The sequence below is a fragment of the Rhinopithecus roxellana genome, chromosome 1, assembly GCF_007565055.1.
Source record: "Rhinopithecus roxellana isolate Shanxi Qingling chromosome 1, ASM756505v1, whole genome shotgun sequence".
NCBI classification, from domain to species: Eukaryota; Metazoa; Chordata; class Mammalia; order Primates; family Cercopithecidae; genus Rhinopithecus; species Rhinopithecus roxellana.
The window spans coordinates 203722359-203749044 of NC_044549.1; the positions used below are offsets into that span (position 1 = coordinate 203722359).

At 36.2% G+C, this 26686-nt stretch overlaps 1 protein-coding gene across 15 annotated transcripts in view; it reads right to left on the reverse strand.

Annotated features, from left to right (window-relative positions):
* The window catches only part of DLG1 (discs large MAGUK scaffold protein 1), a 274249-nt gene that overhangs the window by 31595 nt on the left and 215968 nt on the right, over positions 1-26686 (reverse strand). For 6 of the 15 annotated variants that reach the window (XM_030936950.1, XM_010381162.2, XM_030936945.1 and 3 more), the window contains 4 exons: positions 16457-16571; positions 11141-11317; positions 6280-6346; positions 482-515 (listed from right to left, as the gene is read on the reverse strand). In XM_030936950.1, the coding sequence (XP_030792810.1) occupies positions 482-515; positions 6280-6346; positions 11141-11317; positions 16457-16571 (393 nt within the window). Of the gene's footprint in view, positions 1-481; positions 516-1240; positions 1341-6279; positions 6347-11140; positions 11318-16456; positions 16572-26686 lie in introns of all 15 variants that reach the window. The other 9 variants (XM_030936930.1, XM_010381157.2, XM_010381163.2 and 6 more) reach the window with 2 other exon arrangements.

A 26686-nucleotide genomic window follows, 5' to 3' on the forward strand; every position in this document is an offset into this window, starting at 1 on the left:
AATAAACTGCTACTTGCATAGTATTCTATTGTGTTTTATGTTTTTATATTATAGCAATGCTTTACTAACACATAATCAAAATAATTTTAGATTATTTTAACATAAAAAAAGGGGGAACATAAAACTCCAAGGAAGCATATTTCTACATTCTAATAATGAGGGTACACTTAACAAAATCTTAAAAGTTTTTATATTTTAAAAGTTCCTAGCAAAAGTAACTGTCATAAAAATTACAAAAAGGAAAATATAGTTATGAGCATTTTTCAAATGACATGTGAAAAACAAAAATAAAAACAAAAAGTTATGTATTACAGAAATAAAAGTCCCAAGCATGTGATAAACATGCAAATTCTAAAAGCAATCTAAATCATACACCTCCTTATGCCAGAAAGGCACTACCATGAATCTCCAAACGTATCTGAATAAGGTAGGTCTGTAGATGGAGGTTAAAAAATAACTTGGGAGTATTTTGATCACTTACTCAGGCCTTTTGATCCCATGTCGTCAGGGATCTCCTGTAGAGGGTAGTCCCCAGAGAGCAAGCAATAAAAAGATAATCAAAGAAAATAGTTGTCAGTAATGCATGAAATTGGTGCTACAGTAGGAGACAGTTCCAAGACCATTACAGGTACATCTATCTTACAGAGCATTTTTACGTATTTCTAGAACTTTGAAATGAGCTAGCTGCTAACTGTAATCTACCAAAAGAATGAAAGTTCTAGCAGGAAGGCTGATTCAGGGCGAGAAGCAAAATTTTAGACCATTTCTTGCTATTTTAAAAGTAAAATCCAGATTGTCTACATATAACGAAGAAATAGGATAAAATGGAATGATTCCAGAGAATCCAGTATCAAAGACTCACAATGTTAAACCTAGAAATCAACAGGTAGCTTCTCATGTATGCATGTTCTTCCTCTAAAATATTCTTTGAATGTATGAATGTGAAGTGTTTTTCATAAAAATCTTTCCTTCAAATAACTGTATTGATTTATACATATTTATATGTTCAAATTATAAACATATAACTGGAAAATAACGTTTGCTTTAAATTAAGAATTCCTAAGCTGCCAGAAAAAGTTAAGATAGGCATACAAATTAATTTATATCTGTTAAGTTGCCCTTGAAGACAATTAGCAACCTGCTGCAGCTCTTGAAACTGTCTCCATGGTAACAACCAACTGCAGGGCAGTAGGTCCCTCTCCATTTTATTTTCAGTTGACCACTGGATCCACATACTTACGGTCAGCATCACTTGTTTCCTGCTCACTCTGGTCCTTGTTCTTGTAGAAGGGGAATTTTCGGGAAAAGAGGTTCTTTTTACGCTTGTCATTGAATGACTGCTGAAGAAGAAAAGGAGGGGCAAAACAAAGGGATGTCTACTGTCTGTGTGCACAAAGGCCCAGCCTAGCAGCTCTGTGGAAGCTGACTCCTACGACCACAGTGTGCAGTTTGTATATGATTTTTACTTTAATCTCATGTAAAGTGAATTTCTACTTTTGAATAAATTCTAACATCTTGCAACTGAAAATACTAAAGAATTTCAAAGAGCGTAGTTCATTTAGACCTAAAAATAAAAATGCTACTTGACAAAAAAAGGCAAATCAGTTACTACTATAGTACAAAGGAAGCTAACATTTGTTTATACTAATCTACATTTTTCCAGAAAAATTTCTAAGTATTATGTGCTCTACAGCAAAAGATATTTAATGCTATTTGCTGCTTAATTACGTTTTATTCATTAGGAAGTAATCTTCATTTTATTTTGGCCTGACCATAGTTATTCCTTTATCTCTTTTTTTTGGCTATGATGAGCTAACAGAAAAGTCATTGTTTAAAAAGTAAACCAAAATGATTATGAGAAAATTGCTAATGCTGAATATTTAAAAACAAACAAATTTTTTTTTTTGGAAGAGGATAAAAGGTAACTAAATGCTGATGGGCCAGAAAATGGGAAGAAAACTAAAAGGTCCATCAAGCTCACAGAGTCCAGCAAGAGATTTATCAATGCCATCTCTAGCCAAGCAAGAAAAGTCAGAAGTTTCCTGACCAACGTGAATGCTATCAGTACTGACTTATTTATTCTTAAGTTCTACTCTACTTATTTAAAAAAGTATACATAAATAACATAGAACCACATCCAATCATTGGCACCACGTCCTTCATAGGGAATAAAGTCTGGTGTCCACCAAAGCCACAAGGCAATTAAGATTCTAACAGTTTATACGTAATTGTAATGTGGGAGTTGCGCAGTTGATCTGATGTCTCTTATTGCACACATGTTGGAAATAAGTTTTTCCTTGAATATCCCATTTGTGCATTCATATATTTAAGAGTATGTGGCACAAGAATGATGAGGCTATCAAAGAGAAATGGCTTCGTTTGTTATTTCTCTGTCATAGGCGTTCATGTTTTGAAGGAAACAGGTTTACCTACCAGTGACACTAAGAATTATTAGTTTTTGGAGGGGGAAGAGAAAAATATAAAGAATAGAATTTTTTTGTTCTGATCTTTATGAGTTTATAACATTTTAAGATGCTGCATTTTTCATTATTTTGAAGCGTATTGACAAGAACAGCGTGTTTTTAGCACGCCCTTATTTTACACATGCGATGCCAGGTGATTAGGGTGAAGTAGCCAGGTGCGGTGGCTCACATCTGTAATCCCAGCACTTTGGCAGGCCAAGGCAGGAGGATTGCTTGAGGCCAGGAGTTCAAAACCAGCCTAGGCAACATGGCGATATCCCATCTCAACAACAACAACAAAAATTAGCTGGGAGTGGGGGTGTGCGACTGTAGTCTCAGCTACTTAGAAGACTGAGGCAGGAGGATCGCTTGAACCCAGGAGTTTGAGGCTACAATGAGCTATGATCACACCATTGCATTCCAACCTGGGTGACAGAGTGAGAACTTTTCTTTAAATTAAAAAAAAAAAAAAAAAATGAAGTAGATTAAAGTGACTTTTAGCTCAAATTCTATGACTTGAGAAGACTTATTCTGATAAAGATCTTTATAAAAACAAGGTTAAACTTTCATTTTTACCTTTTCATATAATTAATTCAGGATTAATAAGTTCACAGTTCATTAGCCAAGCAGACTGTCTTGAAATCAATCTTAAAGTTTGAAGGCTCTGAGGAACTAGATAAAAAAGAACTTAGATAAAAGGAACTAGATAAAAAAGAACTCTAAGTAGAAGTTAAAAATTCAATCAACAGAAAAAGTATTGTGGGGAAATCTGGGCTGGTAACTATTTTATAAACTGTCAAGTAGCATTATTTGAATAAAAATCTTTGTTCAAATCCAAATTTTAGAAAGGAGAAAGAGGAGAAAGTGTTTTAGCAGAAAAAACTATGGTAATCTAATTTAGGGAAAAACTTAATCTTTTCGTTCATAAGACTCAATGGTTTTGAATTTAGCAATAATTTTTTTATCTGATACAACTGATGTGTTTTTCATAAAAGTGTATTCATCCCTCTTACTGCATCTATAGTGGTTAGAGTCAGTTTCACAGCAAACAACCAAAAGAAACATGAAGTTTAAAATGTCTGATTCTTATTATCTTTGCAGTTAGCCAAAATGAGATATCATAAAGATATCATAATATAGGACAGAGAGAAATGCTTGTTAGTTAAGAAATGTATTAATTGTATCACATTTAATATCCTCCTGGTGAAGAACTTATTAAAGGTGAAAAAAATAGCACAAGCAACCAAGACAAAAATGTGTAGGGAAAACACAAAACTGAAGACTTGTTACCTCCAGTTTCTCTGTATTTTCAATCAAAAGTACTACATTTAATACTTACTGTCATTAATGCTATATTGTAAGAGAGACAGTGTAATATAAGAATTGATAAAATATCATAAATTCATGATACATATATTAAATATCTACATACATAATTTCCACATGTAGTATTTCAAAATAGCCAAATGGATGTTAGACATGTTAGTGAGAAACTAAAATGCTGTAAGTCTGTAGTAAAAATAAAGTCCATAATCACTATGTAAGGAAAGGAGGAGGAGGAGGAGGAGGAGGAGGAGGAGGAGGAGGAGGAGGAGGAGGAGGAAATGGTATTATAGAAAGAAATGCAGTTCTGATCAATGGCAAGCGTATTTTTACCCCACTCAGTATCATGCATAGTTTTGGTGCTGTGTTAGAACACAGGGACTCTGTATAAAGTTGGTTACAGTCAACAAACAAGACTAAGATTTAAACACGTCGTTAATTCAGTTAACTTCTTACAGTATGAAAGAAAAGTTACAACATGCAACCTTTTTCAATTTATTGATGGTATAAAATCATTTTTAAAGATACACATAAAACAAGCACAGAAAATTTCACATTTTTCAAATCCTGAGCATTTACCTGGGATTTTTCCTCTAATACAAATTTCTATTTTAATATTACTTCAGATCACACTATATAATTTGGTATTTTTCTGAAAGCTACAAGTAAATTTTAAAGGAATTTACCATTTCTAAAAAACTGAATGTAACATACAATTTTCTCAGATTTAACTTCTTGAACCAAAGATATTTCTCATCTTTTAAATTTTAAAGCTTTAAGTCTGAGTGCTTAGTGATACCAGAGATGTTCAGAGAGTAAATTTATTTGCTCAGTTAACATTCCACATTCATTTCAAGTATTATCAAAATTTTTATTAAAAAATCGTGTTTAGTATTAAAAAAAAAACCCCAAACATAAAACATTGCTATAAATGGTATTTACATAACATGTATTCAGTTTGGTCTCCAGGCTTACTGTTAGAATATTCCACTGCAGTGAGTTCAGGATTATTAAGAATTACATCCATAATATGGGAGGAAGCCTGTACCATCTTTCTCATCTATTGACAGCCCAAATATTTAGATGCAAGCAGGACTTAAAGTGAAGGAAAAATAAATACATTTCTAAAATATATTATGAAAGAAGTGATATATTTCTTTTCTTTTTTTTTTTTTTTTTGAGACAGGGTCTCACTGTGTCACCCAGGCTGGAGAGCAGTGGCATGATCATGGCTCACTACAGGCTGGACGTCCTGGGCTTAAGCAATCCTTCCACTTCAGCCACGGGAGCTGCTGGGACTACAGGTGCAAGCCTTCACGCCTGGCTAATTTTTTACATTTTTTTTTTTTTCCAGAGATTGGGTCTCACTGTGTTGCCCAGGCTGGTACTGAACTCCTGGGCTCAAGTGATCCTCCCACCCTGGACTCCTAAAGTGCTGGGTTACAGGAGTAAGCCGCCTTGCCTAGCCTTGATATATTTTTTTTTCTTTTTTTTTTTGACAGGATCTCCCTCTGCTGCCCAGGCTGGAGTGCAGAGGCGCAATTATGGCTCATTGCAGCTTTGACCTCTGGTGCTCAAGCAATTATCTTGCCTCAGCCTCCCAAATAGCTGGGACTATAGGCATGTGCCACCAAGCCTGGCTAATGGATATTTTCTTGATCATCTACAAACTTCTCCTCATGACTAGCACTTTGTTTCTGCCAAATAAAATTTCATATTGATTCCAACATTTAAAACATGGATTCTCTTAAGAAATTAAAGCAGGAATAATGTGGGGAAAGAACAAAAAAATTTCCAAAAATTTGCTTGCAACAACTTGTAAACTTAAGATTATGACTTAGCATTTCTGAAATGCCTATTTTCTTAGCAGGGTCATTATTAAATTACCTGCCATGATTAACACTAGTAACACAAATTTCTTTTACTTTTTTGAGACAGAGTCTCACTCTGTTGCCTAGGCTGGAGCGCAGTGGTGTGATCTTGGCTCAATGCAAGCTCTGCCTCCCGGGTTCAAGTGATTCTTGTGCCTCAGCCTCCAGAGTAGCTGGGATTACAGATACCCGCCACCACGACTGGCAAATTTTTGTATTTTTGGTTTTGCCATGTTGGCCAGGTTGGTCTCGAACTCCTAACCTCAGGTGATCTGCCTGACTTGGCCTCCCAAAGTGCTGGGATTACAGGCGTGAGCCACCATGCCCGGCCTAGTAACACAAATTTCTAACTGGAAGTTGAATGAAGGTCAAATACATTTCATTTATAAAAATAAGCTTGACCAAAAGTATGTCGCTAATAATATATTGAATGATAGTTTTGATAATTTGGAAGGGTCTGTGAAATGGTTGCTTTAATTTAACAAATGCTTACTTAAGTATCTACCATTGTAAAGCACCATGGCAAGAACTGATCATGATTGATTCCTATAGCAAAATCCTTTTCATTTTAACAATGTAGCTCAAACAGGAATGACGAACATGTAGAGATTTCAAATACTCACCCCTTTATCTCTCGTTTTAGAATTGAATTTCACTGTTTTTAATCGGGCTCGCTCTTTCTTCTCAACTCTGTCAAAGTACAGAATTTTTTTTTTTTAAGTAAAACAAACATATCTAGGGGTCTTACTAGAAATAACCAGAATTGATATCTCTATAATGGGCATTTTTATATTGTAAAACCTTTAGGAGCCATTTAGGTTTGCATCCTCAAATTGGAATTGCTGAAAAATGAAACAAAGGGCTCATTTTATTATGAAACAAAACCTGATGCTATGACCTATCAATACACAGCACATAGGTGTAGGAGTATCAATACACAGTCCAGATGTGTATACTTTTATATGTATACTCAGTTACAAAATTATATGAAAGTATGAGGCACCATTTCTGAGTTTAACAATTTTCCAAGTTTTGTTTATTTTTAAGTATTAGCTTAGCATGAAGCACATACGCTAAAAATTAAGCTTGAGAAAGAGAAAGCAAATGTGGCAAAATGTTAAAAATTGGTGAAAGTGGGAGAAGGATATGTGGATGTTCATTGTATATTGCCTTTTTTTGTACTTTTCTATAGCTCTGAAACTTTTAATAATAAAAAGGTGGGATATTTAAAAATTAAGCTTAATTCTAATGATACATATGTGTGTGTGTGTGTATGTAAATATATAAATAACCAGTCACAGTTATTAAAGTAAGAGTTTTAAAGTACTTTTGGAAAGATACATAAGAACTGTTAAATCTTTACCCCTATGGAGGTAAAATGGGTGTTGTGAGAGAGAGCCTATAAAGCTTTCACATCTTTTAAATTCTGAACTTTACCTATTCAAAATAAGCAAGCAAATAAAACTACAATGAGACAAATTTTTATGTAGATTGCAACACTAATGTAAATCTTGTACTATTTCATGTAAATTAAGCTTTCATAAATTTTCCAATTTCAACACAGCAATTATGTTAGTGTATAACAGAAAAGCCTACCAAAACAAGCCTATGAATAAATGTATTTTATTTTTTCCTTATTATCTCTCTATTTAGTTTTACTATGGGTACAGCAGGACCTTAGCATTCATGAATTTAAGTTGTAAATTTAAGTCCAGGCGCGGTGGCTCATGCCTGTAATCGCAGCACTTTGGGAGGCTGAGGCGGGTGGATCACAAGGTGAGGAGTTCAAGACCAGCCTGGCACTGTGGTGGGTGCCTGTAATCCCAGCTACTTGGGAGGCTGAGGCAGGAGGATCACTTGAATCCAGGAAGTGGAGGTTGCAGTGAGCCAAGATTGCGTGCCACTGCACTCTAGCCTGGGCGACACAGCAAGACTCCGTCCCCACCACAAACAAAAAAAATTAAAACTCATGATTTTTACTATTCAAGAACAATTCTGAGGCTACATGACCTGAATAATTTATAATCTTGCCTAAGTACTTATTAACAGCACCACAAAACTAGCATTTAGTGGGTGAGCATTTACAACTCAACTTTGTTTTCTAATCATTATCTTCTTTAATACACAGCTCAGCAACTTAAATTGTCTATATTTGTAAATATTATTCCTGAAAGAAAGCCAAGAATTGTAGGAATTACAATTCCTATGTTATTTTAGAAGAGGTCTAAGAAAGACATAGTTCTATTTAAGAAAAGGTAAGTTTTGAATACATTCAAGAACCAAATGGCATAATTAGTTGTGGTTTCTTACTGTATTTCACGGGAGTAAGATTATATTCTGCAATGCTACTCATGAATTTGGAAATTGGCAGAGGTCTCAAGACATCTTTCTTACATTATTTCTTGCTTTAAAACATAACCTTACAGAATTTTTGTACAAAATGAAAACAAAAGTCTCTCCAATGAAGCCAACAGTGTTTATTACTGGGTGTAGGCACAGGAAGCCTTTGCAAGGTATGAGACTCCAAGAACTAAGACAATTTTTAGGAGCTCTGACCTTGATATTTAAGATGTAAGATTTCTACTGACTCAACAAGGCATAGAGGAAGCATTTCCGAATTTAAAGCAGACTATGTTCTATTTCTGGAAAAAAGTTATGCTGATTGCTGCACTGCTAAAAGAGGATTTGCCATCAACTGTAAGATCTAGCCAAATAGTTGGATCATGCTAAATATATGGATATAGCCACAGCAGTTATAAGCCCCAAAATCATAATTATAAATCTTGATTATAATTTAATACTACTATTTTTAAGCTTCTACAAACAGGTAAATTAATATTTAATAAGGTCTAGAAATAGTTACAAAATAGGTATAAATCTGACTAATAAGAAAAGGATAAGTTTATTACAGCATAATCTTGACTTAAAATGAATTAACTAGTTATAATAAACATTTTTTTATTATCTCTAACTATTTTTGGTGGCTATCTTACTACTTTAAAAAGCTCCTGAAGAACTTCTAGGCCAGGCGCGGTGGCTTCAAGCCTGTAATCCCAGCACTTTGGGAGGCCGAGACGGGCGGATCACCAGGTCAGGAGATCGAGACTATCCTGGCTAATACAGTGAAACCCCGTCTCCACTAAAAAATACACAAAACTAGCCGGGCGAGGTGGCGGGCGCCTGTAGTCCCAGCTACTCGGGAGGCTGAGGCAGGAGAATGGCGTAAACCCGGGAGGCGGAGCTTGCAGTGAGCTGAGATCGGGCCACTGCACTCCAGCCTGGGTGACATAGCGAGACTCCGTCTCAAAAAAAAAAAAAAAAAGAACTTCTAGACAATGATTTGGATTAAGCAGATCTCATAAATAAGCTATCTTGGAGGAGTTCTGAAATGACATTTTAATACTCTCCCCACAAAAGTAGAGACATTCAACAGCACATCATAGGCCTTAGAAGGGGTCCTCTAAGCTGGGACCATCCTTTGCAAAGAGGGCCTGTACTTAACTACTTTTGCTATATGCTGAGTATGCACCCATGAATCACTAAAACGAATCAATTGCGCTAGGTGCAGTGGCTCACACCTGTCATCCCAAAGCTGTGGGAGGCTAGGGTGAGAAAAATCGCTTGAGGCCAGGAGTTTAACACTTGCCTGGGCAACATAGCTAGAACCCATCTCCACAAAAAAACAAAAACAAAAAGCTAAGCTGAGTGCAGTGATGTGCGCCTGTAGTCCCAGCTACTAGCTGAGGTGGGCGACAGCTTGAGCCTAGGAGTCTGAGGTTCAGTGAGCTATGATCACATCACTGCACTCAGCCTGGGTGACAGAGCAAGACCCTGTCTCTTAACAAAATCACTCAATCTACCTACCTATCTATATATAATCATTAAAAGCAAAGAGAAAAGACCAGTGTACTGCACCAATACATGTAATTCAAGCAAGGAAAAAGAAAAGTGAAGCGTATTACCAGGTATTTCCAAAAATTTTGGCATGAAGGAAGAAATTCATGACACCAAAAACAAAAAATTTAGGTCCTCTTAGCTATCTACATCAACCACGACACTTTCAGTTTTCTCCTCACTGGTATAGCTAAATGGCACATTGACTTAATATATACTTATTTTGTTTTCAGCAACTAGTAGCTTTAGATAAATTTCTACTTGGCAGCAAGCATCACTTGCTTTTTTTTTTTTTTTTTTTTTTTTGAGTCGGAGTCTTGCTCTGTTGCCCAGGCTGGAGTGCAATGGTGCGATTTTGGCTCACTGCAACCTCTGCCTCCTGGGTTCAAGCAATTCTCCTGCCTCAGCCTCCCAAGGAGCTGGGACTACAGGTGCCCGCCACCACACCAAGCTAATTTTTGTATTTTTAGTAGAGACAGGGTTTCACCATATTGGCCAGGCTGGTCTCTTGGCCAAGCTCGTCTTGAACTCCTGACCTTGTGATCCACCCACCTCGGCCTCCCAAAGTGTTGGGATTACAGGTGTGAGCCATTGTGCTTGGCCCATATTTTCTAGTTATGTCAATGGTTACAAATCCATTTGAATAAAATTAAATGGCTGTGAAACACAATATAAAAAACAGCATAAAATCATTTTAGTAAAAGAAATTTATTTTTTCAGCTGTTCTGGTGATTATTTTTAATTGTGCATGTGTGTGTGTATATATATATACAGAGTCTCACTCTGTCTCTTTTTAGACAGAGTCTCGCTCTGTCTCCCAGGCTGGAGTACAGTGGTGCAATCTCAGGTCACTGCAACCTTGGCCTCCCAAGTTCAAGCAATTCTCCTGCCTAAGCCTCCTGAGTAGCTGGGACTACAGGCATGCGCCTCCATGCCCGGGTAATTTTTGTATTTTTAGTAGAGACAGGGTTTTACCACGTTGGTGAGGCTCATCTTGACTCCTGACCTCAAGTGATCCACCTGCCTCAGCCTCCCAAAGTGCTGGGATTACAGGCATGAGCCACTGCACCTGGCCTAATTGTATATATTTAAGTTGCACAACTTAATGATTTTATGTGTGTATACACACACACACACACACACACACACACACACACACTGTGAAATAATCACTACAGTCAATCTAATTAACACATCCATTACCTCACCTGGTTACCTTTTTTTTGGGTGGTGAGAACACCTAGGACCGACCCTCTTAGCAAATTTCAAGTACAGTACTATTACCTATAGTCGCCATGCTTACATATTAGAGGTCCAGAACTCACTCATTTTGTATCACGGAAACTTTGTATCTCCTCAGTTCCCCATCCTCCTAATCCCTGGTAACCACCATTCTTCTCTGTATGACTTCGACTACTTTAGATTTCACATAAAAATGTGATCATACAATTTTTGTCTTTCTGTGTCTGGCTTTTTTCAATGAGCATAATGCACTCCAGGACTATCCATGTTGTCAAAAATTAAAAGAAATTTAAAAGAACATCAATTATTTATGTTGCCCCACATTCAAGCGGTAAGAAACAGACATACCTGCGTTTACTGGGAATCACTCCAACCTCATCACTCTCCCCATCTGGTGTGACCTGCCTGGCTTGCCACCATTCATCATCAGAAGCATTAATAACATGGAGGATATCTCCAAATTTGAAGTTCAATCCCTGACTGGGAAGGCCACTGTCTTTAGTCTTGTCATAATCAAAAAGGGCTCTAGAGTCAGAAGAAAAAAAGTCCATAATTACTTGTTATAACGATATTAATCAACATATCATGGGGTTCTGAAAGTATATTTAATTTGGATAAATAAATATATCATAGCAGGCCAAATGACACCCCGTTCAGTTCTGCACTACATATAAGACGAGACAAAAAAGAAACAGCAAAATCAACTTGTTATGAAAATACTGTATTGTATTATCTGTGTCTTTCAATATCACAAGAAAAATTCTAAAAACGCTCTTGGCTTGTAATCCAATGGCAAGCTATATTGAATTCTAAAATAAAGACCAATCCAGAGAGTTTGAAATTAATAAACAAAAATTATTAAGATACATTCTTCTCTTTACTTTCATTAGATACATGTAGGAAAACAAATTCCCTGATAAATTAGATTTATTAGTTGTGGACTGTAAGACTAGATCAACATAGTGATTCTTCTGCCAGTTAATTACTCCTTCCATTTGTTCACAATACTAGAGTTGATGGGGTTTTCAGAGTCAGTAACAATGATGAACATTAATTACAGATGACTTCATCAGCTGCCAAATATTTTGGAAAAAGTAATAATTTAATACGGTAATTGCAAAGTTAAGAATATTTTAAAATTTGACAAAAAGAAAACATTGTGTCCTACCACTTGATTATGTACAATATTTAGATAAATCAAATTCTTAAGTCCAAATAAGCTCTCTCAAGAGTGTAAGAAAGAAAGGATCACAGCAATTACATTTATAATATAATTTATTCATTCTTTTGTTCTAATTTGGCAACTGGAAATTAGGATGAAAATCATAATCTTTTTCACACTACCCAACATTTAAGAACCTATCTCTTCAAGTAAAACTCAAGAGGGGTGGAATTACTTGACAGCTACATAAATAAACTAGTAGTTAATGGTTTTTCAAATGAGTTCTTTCAAGTCTTTTCGTGGGGCTAAAGGTGTTAGGGAAGCAGGGGGAATCGTAAGTAGGAAGGCTCACTTAAACACACTTTCAAACATAGAGAAGATAAAGGGACAAATAAGCATAATATAAAATAGAAAATAAAGTGCCTTAAGAGGTAGTACAAATGTCAAGACATTCAGAAAAGGAAAATATTAACTTCCTACATTATTATAAAAATTCACCTTTTGAATCACAAAATCTAACTGTATTATTGAACAACAAAGGAAAAGAAATCACCCATAATCTCTACTTATGTTAGCAGTTTAACATTCTCTTTCAGTATATTTGATTCATAAAAAAAGAAGCCCATGGAATACATGTGAGTTATTAATCATAAGAGTGCAATGAACATCTGTTCACCTACTATCCAAGCTAAGACTACACATGAAACCTTCATCAGTAATTCACATTCACCTGCACATACTCCCTCTGTCCTGATTCCCCTGGAGCAAGAGTTCCCCACTATTAGATATAACTATCATTCTTCATATGTTTGTTTCTTTGACTCACTCTTTTTTGGTTGGTTTGATCATATAACACGTGAGTGACTAAACAACATAATGTATGTTTTGCTTGTTTCAGAGCTTTATAAAGAGGTTACTGTAGGTAATTTTTTGTAGCCTTTTTTTTTTTTTTTTGGCTTTTGAAATTAAAAATACATTGACTAAAAAACCCCACAAGACTCAGGTGTGGTGGTGTGTGCCTGCAGTCCCAGCTACTTGTGACATTAAGGTGTGAGGATCCCTTAAGCCCAGGAGTCCAAGACAAGCTTGGCCAACAGAGCAAGACCCCATCTCAAAAAGAACCACAAGGCTTCTGATTACCTATAGCAGACTGCGTCTATTTCTTTTCCATCCTGACTCATTAAAATGACAATAAGAAAAATACAAAAGAGAGACGAAAACAGGGGAAGAGAGATTTTAACACATTTTTGGATGATGCTAATTAAATTTAACAGAATGAAAGAAGCTATAAATGGAGTGTCAGCAGAGAGGGTTATAGAAACAAGTTTTATTCCACAAGAATCCTGGAGATGGTCATAAATTAGAAGTGTACAGTAGTACCAAGGTAGGCAGGGATAAGTTACTGTACTAAAAACAGAAGGTAGAAACACTGTATGTAGCACTTAGACCACCCCCACCAAAGTTCCTTTTCCCATTCCCCAAACCCACAGAAGACTAGAGGTTTAGTCTCCAGAGAAATTGAATTTGAGGAGCTGTATACTCTGAAACTTGGTGAAGAAGGGGAATATGGCTGGACTGACATGGATGAAAATGAAATTCTAGCAACTTGGTTTATACTATTGGCAGGAGACAGGGATTCTTCTCTAGAGATATTTAATTATACCAAAGAACAGAATGAAGTGGGACAGCAGAGGAAATGTAAGAGCCAATTTATTCCTCCCTTTACCCCATTGTCTTCTAGTTAAATCCATTATCTTCATTTCTCTATTCATAAGAATGGAAAACAATGAAAGGAACACTGGCTATCTGAAGAATGCCTTATATAAAACACTAAAGAAAAAACCCCCAAGAAAATAGGATAGCTAGAAATAAGGAATACAGAGAAAGCAAAGAATACAAAAAGCAGAAGAAAATCTCAGACACATGAGATTATGTCCACGAAAGAAATGGAAGATGAACGAGGTCCTGGAAAATAAAACAGGATATCATTCCCTCCCCCAACATTCCAAATTCTCTATTGGGGAGAAGGCAAAATAAGGTCATTTCGGACATGCTAAGACTCAAAAGGTACCTCCCACACATCTTTTCGCAGGAATTTACTGGAGGATGTGCTCTAGGAAGATTAATTGAGAAAGAAGAAAACATGGCATCTAGGAAACATGTGACATGGTAGACAGTCAAAGGGAACAGAATAATGGCAGTGGGAAGTCCCAGCTGAGAGCTATACAGCAAGTTTACAGAGGAACTAGTCTAGACTGGAGCATAAAGATGGGAAAAACCTGAACTATCAGACCGTATGTGACTATGTTTTTGTAATGTGAAAAGCTCTACAGTGGTTACTGGAAGATACAGAAAGATAGTTAGTAGTAAGTATATGAAAAATTGATCAAATAAAATGCAAGACAATTATTAAGCTGAGGAAAAACGAAGGGGTGCAGAAGAAAGGAGGCAGCTCATAGGGTTCTACTTGACTGAGTCATGACAGCTATTACATAGTCACATGACTCTAAACACTATTAGTTTTATTAACAGAGATAGCTATGTTTGGGTGATGGTGATGAGACTGAATGAGTGGTTTGGTACTACAGAGAAAAGTTCTCATCTACCATGGTTTTAAGACTAATATACAAAACTGGTAAAATAGAAGATAGCAGTATATGCATGTTATTTAGAAATACAGAGGTGAAGGCTTCATATTTAGAAGTAAGGAGGTGAAGGAAGTTTGCTAGGAAAATGGAGGATGCTTGTTCCTGGAGAATGAAACTAGGGGCTGGTGCAAGTGACAGTTATTTTTCATTGTAAGTCTTTTGATAATATATGATTTTAAAAAACAGCATCTGGGTACAGTGGTCCACGCCTATAATCCCAGCACTTTGGGAGGCCAAGGTGGGTGAGGCCCTTGAGGTCAGGAGTTCGAGACCAGCCTGGCCAACATGGTGAAATCCCATCTCTACTAAAAACACAAAAATTAGCCGGGTATGGTGGCACGTGCCTACAGTCCCAGCTACTTGGGGGGCTGAGGCAGGAGGATCGCTTGAACCCGGGAGGTTGAGGCTACAGTGAGCTGAGATCGTGCCACTGCACTCCAGCCTGGGTGCAAAGTGAGACCCTGTCTTAGAAAAGAAAGAAAGAAAAGAGAGCATTACTTCTCTAAAAATGATAAAAAGTGAAGATGACTAAATGTACCGAAAATAAATAAAACTATTATGTCGTGATTTTTATGCCTTTGTAAATATTTAATCAAGTACAAACAAAAGGCAACACCTATTAATTATACTAAAATTAGGAAATGTAGATAAGCAAAAAAAAGAAAAAAAAAAAGAAAATGTAAAAAAGAGACTAGAAAAATCCATGTTCTTCCATTTTCGATGTATCTGTATATATAATATACTTTTAATAAATTTGGAACACAAGAGTTTAATGAGTATTGTTAGAATTGGTGAAGGGAGAAAAAAAATCTGATGATTTAAGATTCCCACATCATTGGCAGGGTTATAAGTAGCAAAGAACTTACAGCAAAAGACAAAAGGAATAGAAAGAAGAAAATGAGAAAAGTTTCTTTTCATGATGTATCAGAGTAAGATTATGTGAAGACAGTAAGTCATATCATATGTAAACAAGCATAGAGTACCTGTTTGTGTGTATAGATATACATGTGTATAGGATACATGTTTATATATGTAACATCTCTCTCTCACCAGAAGGATAAATGAAACATATTAGGAATAGGTCCCCCAACAGAATCAGGAGGACTGAGATGATCATTTATAAAGAATGGTTCAGATTACTTACAGTGCTAATGTTACAACAATGTATAATAAAGTCATCAGTTAAAGTTCTACCAGAAGTATACAGAATACAAATAAATTCGGATTTCTGTTTTAAGTCTTATAAGCCAAAGAAATGGAAAAAAAAAAAACCCAGTTTATATACTAATATCACCTATTTATTAGACCTATGTTGCCATTTAACCTTTATATTATAGGAAAATAACATATTTGCCTTCTCCCAAGTGTTTAAAAAAAAATGCACGTACAAATTTTCCGAATATGCATTATTTACTGAGGCTACTCACATTTTAAGTTATAATTTACATATGCTTCCTTTGCTACTATGGAAATTGCCAAGGTAATTAAATGTTACTTGAATGGAAAATATATTAGAAAAGGATATAGGTTAAATCTAAGTGTTAGATATGATATTATCAACCTTGTAGCCACTACTAACACATCAATCTGAAAACAATTTCTGGTCCACAGAATTTTTTCCTTTATCATATCATTATTACTCAAGGATAACATAACTTTCATTAAAAAAATTATTAATTCAACAATATTCCAATTCTTGAAAGACACACTGTCAGGGAATCAATAATAAAAAACAACACTGATTTGTAATATATTTTCTTATGGTAAAACTAAGTAAGTTATAGTGAAAAATACAAAACAATTTACATTCATAACTAATTAAGAGTTGCCACAATTAGAAGTAAAAAAATTTACCTGACATAGAGGGATCGCTTCTGGCTAGTTCGAAGAGAACCTGACCCTGAACTAATACTACTATTCATCATCTGCTCCCGTAAATCATGTATTTTAGCTTCAAAACGACTGTATTCTGATGGAAGAAAAAGAGAAATAAATTGATATATTTTCAAAAAATAAGTTATTTGAAGATAACATGTTAAATATGTAAACTGTCCTATAACTGATTAAATGTGGTTAGAACCTTAAAATAGTAATATGTATAAGATTTTGCCCAACACATAAATTTCAAAAAAAAATTATTAATAACCTAAATGTACCATAAATTAGAATTGGCTGAGTTAGAATTTTTCTACATGCTCTTTTAAAGTTTATAACACATTTAGTCAATTACACGACAATTTCCACGCAGCAGACAGCAGTAATCTTATTACTATTGAATTTAAGTGTAAATTTTAAAAATCAGGATTTATTCTAATTTTTATATTAAGGAAGAAACCTATAATAATAATTAATACACTAGATGCTTTGATTATTGACTTTTTCCCCTTGAGACAATCAGTTCATTTTACATACTTCAATATGGAACTTGTGCAGGGTCAACACTAAAGGGAAAAATATGCCTTAAATAAGTGATATAATTTATTTTAACTCATTTTATAATTTATAAATTGTCAAAATTCAAAAGACACAAAAGCAATCTGAAGTAACATTCACGAATATTTTTATTTAAAATATTTTTATATCAAAATATGATTTTGAAAATGAACTATTTAAAGCTACATATTAAAAACTACTAAATCTATTAATAACAAAAGTTTAAGCACTTTTTCAAAAATATTGCAGTTACATGGTTATAAACACATATCTTTTTTTCCCCTCTATTTATAACAAACAAATTGCAGACAACTAGGTCATTTCCAATCTGAGTTTCAAGCCTGTCTGACAGCAAACAACTTCTCTGGGAGTTTGTATAGGTTAAGATGACAGAGTAAGAGTAAGCATGTTTATCACTGAGTTATTCTTCCTTTCACCATCATCATCAACTTTGTTTTATGGATAATAAGCTCAATTGAAGCAATAATTCATCAAAAAGCTTAGAAACATTTAAAGTTCCACATTAATATCTAACAAAATATTTTACTATCCTTTCAAAATTATAATAAAACACTTAAAATAAAAACATTAATAGCCGTAATAGAATATATCCATCATAATTAAATAATTATCAATCCATGGTAAGTTGTCTCTAGTACGTGTAGACACAGCTAAACCACAGATTGATGAATGGAGATAATAAAAATATATCATGAGTTTATACTGGTTTTTCTAATGAAAAATTAGGACCATTGGGTTTATACTTAATCTGTTTTAGCGTTGTATCTGCTTTCTTGGATATGAGTAATTCTGGTTCTCAAGATAGTGGAGATAGCGGAACAAAAGTACCGGCATAATGACTTACTTGTTTTACCCAATATTACATTTACAACAGTGAATTACACCACCAACACTACTACCATGATATGATTACCGTACACAGTTAACTATTTCCTGTAGCTTTTAATCCTCAGGCTATAGCTAGAGATGTATGGTTGAATTATTGTTTTCTTTGTTTATTTTCAGAGACAGGGTCCTGCTCTGTTGCCCAGGCTGGACTGCAGTGGTGCAATCACAGTTCACTGCAGCCTTGAGCTCCTGGGCTCAAGCAATCCTGCCTTAGCCTTCCAAGTGGCTGAGACCGTAGCGTGCACCAACATGCTTGGCTAAGTTTTTAAAAATTATTTTTGGTAGAGATGGCATCTTGCTATGCTGTCCGGGCTGCTCTTGAACTCCTGGCCTGAAACAATCCTCTCGCTTTGGCCTCTCACAGCTCTGGGATCACAGGTGTGAGCCTCTGTACCTGCCCAATCACTATTTCAAAATTACTTGGAATAGTTCCTCCCTGAGTATTACTGTTGCCAAGCGGATACACATTTAGATTCATTTGTACTTTATTTTCAACTTCAATTTGCCTTTTAAAATTTTCATTGATAAGTAGGTAAAATAACTCTGCAGTCAAATCTATAAAACACAGGTATTTAAAAGTCCAGCTTCTATCCCTTTTTCTCATCCTATTCTGTCCTGATCTTTATAGGTACACATGTAAACAATATAAAGATACACACAAACATGCAAATACATTTACATTTATTCCATATTTTCATATCTGTATATATGTGTGTATATATACACACAAACATACATTTCTTTTTTTCCTTTTTCAGAGGGAGTCTCGCTCTGTCTCCAAGCTGGAGTGCAGTGGCGCGATCTCGGCTCACTGCAACCTCCGCCTCCCGGGTTCAAGTGATTCTTCTGCCTCAGCCTCCTGAGGAGCTGGGACTATAGACACACGTCACCATGCCCAGCTAATTTTTGTATTTTTATTAGAGACGGGGTTTCAGTATGTCGGCCAGGATGGTCTCGAACTCCTGACCTCATGATCCGCCTGGCTTGGCCTCCCAAAGTGCTGGGATTACCCACTGCGCCCAGCCAACATTTCTCTTCTTTCTTCAACAGTAGAATACACATTTCTCTGCTTTGCTTTTTTCACTGAATAGTAAGTATATCCAGGGCCGGGCGCGGTGGCTCAAGCCTGTAATCCCAGCACTTTGGGAGGCCGAGACAGCCGGATCACGAGGTCAGGAGATCGAGACCATCCTGGCTAATATGGTGAAACCCCGTCTCTACTAAAAAAAATACAAAAAACTAGCCAGGCGAGGTGGCGGGCTCCTGTAGTCCCAGCTACTCGGGAGGCTGAGGCAGGAGAATGGCGTAAACCCAGGAGGCGGAGCTTGCAGTGAGCTGAGATCCGACCACTGACAGACTTCGTCCCAGGAAAAAAAAAAAAAAAAGTAAGTATATCCAGAAGATAACTGCACAATATATAAAGATGTCATCCATGCTTTTTCTTTTTTTTTTTTTTTACAGCTATATGCAGTCCTTTGTTTTTAACCTTTACTTCTTTGCTGTACGTATAACTCTTATATACTTCACAGGGTTAAATTCTGCTTTATTAGCAAGCCTGAAAATTGTCTGTTTTCATGAATTAACTTTTGATGTGACTGAAATTGTTTGTTCTCAGTTCTATTCTTACCATCCTGTCTTATTTACTCAAGCTTTTAACATAAATAAACCAGTAGCAGAGTTCTATTCTTACCATCCTGTCTTATTTACTCAAGCTTTTAACATAAATAAACCAGTAGCAGACTGTATTTTCCAAAGATGCCCGCATCCCATGCTCTTGTACACTGTGACCTTGCCATTGCCCCATCGAGAGGTGGAATCTAATTCCCCTCTCCTGGAATCTGGGCTAGTGCTTTGGGTCATTTGTATAACAAAAAATGTGAAAGTAATCCCGTGTGACTTTCAAGGTCAGATCAGAAGAGGCCATGAAGCTTTTGCCTGGTTCTTCTGTAATGCTTGTTCAGTGGAAGCCAGGTACCACGTAACAAGACTGTTCTAAAACCACCATACTGCAGAGGTCACATGATGGTACTCCGAGCCCAAACTTCCAGCCAGTACCATCAACGCATAAGACAAGGGGAGCAAAGCCAAACTGGGCTCTCCGAAGCAGCTCATTCGCCACGCAAGTCCCACTAAGTGACCTCAGTTGATGCCAGAAGGAAAACAAGAACCATCCAGCCAGAACCTGCCTGAATTCCTAACCTACAAAATCTATTAAAAGGCTGTTTTAATCTATTAAGCTTGGGGTAGTATCTTATGAAGCAACAGTAACTGGAGCACAGTCTCACTATATGGTTTGTTCTTTTAAGTGTGTGTGTAAAAATTCAGACTCACTTGTCCTTTTGTTCTAATGGCAAACTTTGGTTTGGCTTTTGTCTTTTGGTCTCCTCCTACAAGCAATCTTCCCAGATCTGATTGCAAATACTATACTTTTATATCCAGTTAAATACTTTAAAGCAATTAGGAAGCTTATTCTGTTTTCATATTATCCGCAAATTCTGCCTCCATTTTGTAATAACTGTACCTTATCAAAATTGTCAGAGCATATAGCTTTTTCGTATTATACACCCTCTTCCTTATAATCACCTTCATTAATGCTAACACCAGTCCTTATGTCAGTATCCCTCCTCCTATCATTTTGGATGTCTGAAGGTTGTTCTCTCTCCCCAGGAAGTGTTTATACGAACACTGTAACTCTAATTATTTGTTGATACATTTGATTCCAGTCTTTATATGTGAAAGTCTGTTTGATTCAGCTTCTTTCTTTATTGAGTATATTCACTCCATTAGTCTTCTATAAACTGAAAACAACAGAATTTTCTTTCTTTTTTTGATGGGGGAGGGAAGTGGAATTCCAGATATTTTTTTTCCTTTAAATTCTAATCATTTTATTATGGCATTTTGATAAGTAGTTTGAAATAACTTTTTTAATTTTAGGAAAGATTTCTTGCTTATGCATTTTCTAGCATTGTTTTGGATTTCTTCCTAGGAGACTCCCATTACAAGCATGTCGAATATTCTTTGCCTACCTTCTATATCTGTCACTTTCAATTCTTTTCTTTATTTCTTCTTACTAATATTTTTTTAAAGATGAAAGCAATCACAAACTGTTTTTCCTGAACCATTTGATAGCAATTTGCCTTCTTGATGTCTCATCACCCATGAATCCTTCAGTGTGTATTTCCTACAGATATTTTCCTATGTAACTATAAAACCATCAAAATCAAAGTAACATTAATACATTACTACCATCTAATGCTCAGAACCCTACGAAGAGCCACCATAATGTTCTTTATAGCAAAAGGATCCAATTCAAAATCATTTGTTGCATTTAGGTGTTGTATCTTTTCAGACTCTGAGTCACAGCAGTTTCTCGGTGTTTCCTTGACTTTGTGATCTTAACACTGTTGGAGATTACAAGTCAATTGTTCTGTAGAGTATCTCTCAATTTGGGTTTGCCTGAAGTTTCCGCACAATTAGATTGAGGTTATCCAACTTTGGCAGGAATATCACAGACGTTATGTTCTACCCGACATACCCGTATCAGGTGGTACACCATTTTGATTTGTCCCATTACCAATGTTATTAACTTTATCACTTGATTAAAGCTGTGTCTGTCAGGTTTCTCTACTGTAAAGTTACTTTTCCCTTTTGCAAATAAATTACTGAAACTGTGTACAATTCTCCATTCTCATCAAACTTTCAATTAATTCATTTATTTATATGAGTAAAAACTCATTATTTCCTACTTTATTCAGTGGGTTACAATATGCCATTATGACCACGAAATGAATGCTGAGATTGTTCCTGATGTGGCCAGTGAGGGTCCCTTGAAGTTAGATTCTGTGTCCATTTGACATGTCTCCAATATTCCTTCAGTCTTGTTTTCTGGCAAAGGATATTACAGAACAATCTAGCATTTCCTTTGCCTGACTTCTGGGGAACCTGCCATTTGTCAAAAAAGCCTTAGTAATTTCAGTGGGGAACAATATTTTGCAAGGCAAGATCTGGGTGCCAGGTGCTCACTGCTATTGGGGTGGCACTAGGCTCCGGCCCTCTCAGTGGGCAGAGCCAGGGAAAATTACATATACACAGATACATACTCACTGATATAGATAATTATGTTTACATCTGTATCAATGGAAAACCATCCCTTCAAACCAATTTCTTCAATTCTAATGCAGTATTACAGGATTCATATTTAAGTTTTCTTCCTTTCCATATTTGTAACTCTCTTCTCCACAGTGAAAATTATGAATAACAATAACCTAATATATTAATTTGTTCAATCTCGATTTGAACAACCATCCACTTCCCTGACTGGGCTCTGAGCATTCCCTATGTGCTTTCCTCACCAGCCCTCGGGCGCTCAGTCCTGAACCAAGGCACTACCCTGCACGGAAGCCATCCTCATGGGTAAGTCCAATGAGCCACCAAAGCTCTCCTAAACCTCTCCAGACTGAGGTATAGATTAAACCATTTTTCTCTGCTCTACCTAATGGCTTTAGGACTAAACTGATCAAATTGTAGAAAGAGAAGGTCTATTTTTGCTTTAAAAATTTTTCTTCTTTTTCACCTTCTTAGTTTAAGGAAAGATGTCTCTTCTAGTTAAATTTGGTTTTTAAAATCATGTATTTATTTCTACTAATTTTCTGAGTTCTATCAACTTATTGATGTTGCTCTTCCACATATTCCATCATTTTTCTTTAACTTGTTTTGAAATATTAATTTTAGTTGACACTAGCATCATAAACTGTCTTTCTGGTACAGCTTTACTGTCTGTGGAGATACTACACTAATCCTTATTTTCATTTTCAAATAGGCTTCCATGGGATTCGATTGTTGCTCATTTTCATATGAAAATTAGTTTTCCCCAACTTCTACAGAGGAGTTGCGAGTCAAGACAGGCTTCTCACTTCACAGCTCTAGAGCTCTCCGTTTTGTCTCTTTCAAGTGTTTAAAGACACGGTCTCAGACACTGTGAGACTGCCTGAAACTTTACCCACCTCCATTAACCTGAACCTTCTATTTCCTTTGGCTCTTTCAAGTGTTTAAAGACATGGTCTCAGACACTGTGAGACTGCCTGAAACTTTACCCACCTCCATTAACCTGAACCTTCTATTTCCTTTGGCTCTATTATTCCTATCCTGTTCAATTTGGATTTTATTCCCAGCAGTTCTTCCTTAGTGTGGGGCTTTAAACGGAAAGGGAGCTACAGCTGGTTAACTGTGTCATAGGGCCTAGACTGCTCGTGGCCCCTTCATATCTTACTGGAGATTCTTTGCACTCAACATGCAGATTGTACAAAAACTCTTACAGTTCACTTGGTGTTCTCAAATTTACCTACTGCATTTTGTCGTGAGTACTGGTTAACACTGGGCTTCTCCTGTTACATCCCCTTACACAGATGCTGATATCAGATGGTTTTGCAGCTGTTAATACCTTGTTTACATCAGCTTATATTTGGGGTTCACAGGATATCTTTCATCTTTTTGCCTAATTTTATTGTAGATTTTTAACAAATTTTGGTTTGGCTTTCCTAATTTTTTTGAGGGAGAGGAGGAGTTCTGGGCGATTCAGCTTTAAATCTACCTCTTTTTGTATTTTCTTTCTTTTTTTGAGAGGGAGTCTCGGTCTGTTGTCCAGGCTGGAGTGCAGTAGCACGATCTTGGCTCACTGCAATCTCCCCCTCCGGGGTTCAAGCTACTCTCCTGCCTCAGCCTCCTGAGTAGCTGGGATTACAGGCGTGCCCCACCACGCCTGGCTAGTTTTTGTGTTTTTAGTAGAGACGGGGGTTTCCCCATGTTGACCAGGCTGGTCTCGAACTCCTGACCTTTTGAGTCGCCCACCTTGGCCTCCCAAAGTACTGGGATTTATAGGTGTGAGCCACTGCGTCCAGCCCTCTTTCTGTATTTTCTATTAGTCCCACTGGTTTATGTTTCTATTATTTTACTTCCTAGAAAACAACTAGGAAGTGATGACTTTTCAATATTTATTACCTTTGTTTTTAATTTTACTATTTTAAATGTAACTTATTTGTACTTCTGTATAATTTTATTTTTAATAAAGGCTATGTTTGAGTTTGGAAAATTTCTGAAAATTTAACTGGCTCTCCCAAGCCAGTACGCTGTCGCGCCTGAAACAAGAGAGACTTCTGTGCTTCCTTAGCCCTGAGTTCCTAGTTGCCCTTCACGTTTTGCTTGCTAATTCCTTACCCCCTTAAAAGCTCTGCGATGCATTTTAAATAAGATGCATATCACGTCTCATGCAGCGCTATCAGCTTTAGCAATTTTGCTGATCTGATTAACAGAAGTCCTAGTGATTTAAAATAGTCTACATTTTAGAGATTTAAAAGCTTTCTGTAAAAAGAACACATTACTTTTTACAGTGACGCAGAAAATATCCTTTCTTAATGAGTAACTAAGCTACTACAAAGCAGTTAACATAGTCTCAGATATTAAAAATTTAAGACACTGAAGAGCTAATTCCTGATAATTTCTTAAATTTGTGACTTATTTCTTTCACTGTATTCAGATCTTCATATTTACAGTTTTTGCTTAGTCTTCCCACCCACCCCCACCTTGCTCTGTTGCTCAGGCTGGAGTAGAGTGGTGCAATTTTGGCTCACTATAGCTTCTGCCTCTTGGGTTCAAGCGATTTTTGTGCCTCAGCCTCCTCAGTAGCTGAAATTACAGGTGTGTACCACCATGTCTGTTTAATTTTTTTGTTAGTAGAGACAGAGTTTCATCAAGTTGGCCAGGCTGGTCTTGAACTCCTGGTTAAAAGGGATCTGCCTGCTTTGGCCTCCCAAAGTGCTGGGATTACAGGTGTGACCCATTGCGCCTGGCCAAGTCTTTGCTTTACTCTTAACAATTCCTCACAGCCACCTTTCTATATGTTCAAAACATACTTCAGCATTTTAAAGTTACTTTTCCTTTAAACCTTCTATTTCATTTACCTAGTTAAGATTCTAACCTTTTCCTTTTGTTTCAATCAATTGATACTTTTAGTCCTATCAATCTCCACAATTTACCCATTCTGTATATATTTTCTTAAACAGTCCCACCAATATATATTTTTTCTTTATTCTGTTTTTTTTTTTTTTTTTTTTTTTTTTTTAAGGTTTTTTTGGAGACAGGGTCTTGCTCTGTCATCCAGGCAGGAGTGTGTGGCACGATCATGGTTCATAGTAGCTTTGACCTCCTGGGCTCAAGCAATCTTCCTACCTTAGCCTCTCAAGTAGCTGAGCCTATAGGCATGCATCACTATGCCCAGCTGATTTTAAAAATTATTTGCAGCAACAGGGTGTCCTATATTACCCAGGGGATCTTGAACTCTTAAGCTCAAGTGATCCTCTTGTCTCAGCCTCCCAAAGTGCTAACCACCACACCTATTTTCTTAAGTTTTTATTTTGATGGAAGAGTTTCATCCCTTTTTTCAGTTAAGTCATTTACATTCCTCTCCTAGAAATTACATCAAAACTCAGCAAAGCTATAATTTTACATAAGAGATTTTCTCCATTCAACATCTTAAAAATTCCTGTATCAAACCGTATTTCTTGTCATGAAACGTATTAGGAAGTATCTGAACTGCTGACTACTAGTTAGTATGTGTGCGCTTATACAAGGAGAGATATTTAAAAGCTGATTTTTTCATTTGATCTCCCCTTTCAAATTTTAACCTTTATTTTCACCTCCACACTAGAAGTAAAAAGGTGGAGGAAAGTGAAGAAGGGGTATGGGGGAAATTGGACTTCCTCAATCTCTTAACATGCAATCCCTATAAAGAAAAACATTCATTTATAACTATAATAAAATAAACACAGACATTAAACCCAAGAGAAACAACTCTCAAGAGGATGGATACTACAAATTGGCCTAGAGAAGAAAAAGGAAAACTATTTTTAAGAAGGCCAGTTAGTTGTTTTAAGTACAACAGCTCTCTGGTATACTCGGAGGATTAGTTCCAGAACCCCACGTATACCCAAACCCATGCATATTCAAGTCTAACAGGAGGCCTTGTGGAATCCGACAGGCATATGTTATTTTTCTATCCCAGTTTGGTTGAACAGCATGTGCATAAGTAGACACTCACAGTTCAAACCCGTGTTGTTCAAGGGTCAACTGTAGCACAGGTGTGTAGAAAAATACAGCAAGGAAAGTGGGAAAGCAGGAGACTGAAAAAAATTTAAGGATGTATCTTCTACGAAAATCATAAGAAATGACAAATGCCTGCAAATAAATGCCACTAGTCCATTGCAATCTCCCACGATTATCTCCACCTCTTCTGCCTTTGGTTGGTATAAGAAGTAATAATGAAAATAAAGTCAGGACACTGGGTGTTAGAAATCTACCTCTGTAACTCAAGATTTCAGTCAAAGCTTTGAAGCGCAGAAAAGTTAAGTGACTATGGCCTAACCTTTCTAGACTTCAGTCACTTGTAAAATAGGGATTATAACACCAAACAGTTTTTGTCTTGTGAAAATAAACTACATCACAAATATAAGACCTAACCTAGGGGAAAGAGAAAGTAAGTTCAACTTATATATTGAGTTTAATTCTTTCTGCTTTATTTCTTTTATGGTATTATTACAATGTAATTAATGATTTCTGAACAAAAGATTGAGATATAAGCTCTGAAAGTTGGCCTGATACTCTTGAGGAACAATAAGATTAAATATTTGAGGTTAGAGACTCCAAGAGTTTAGTTGTAGTTCAAAGAGTGAGAACAGAGTTGCCACAAAG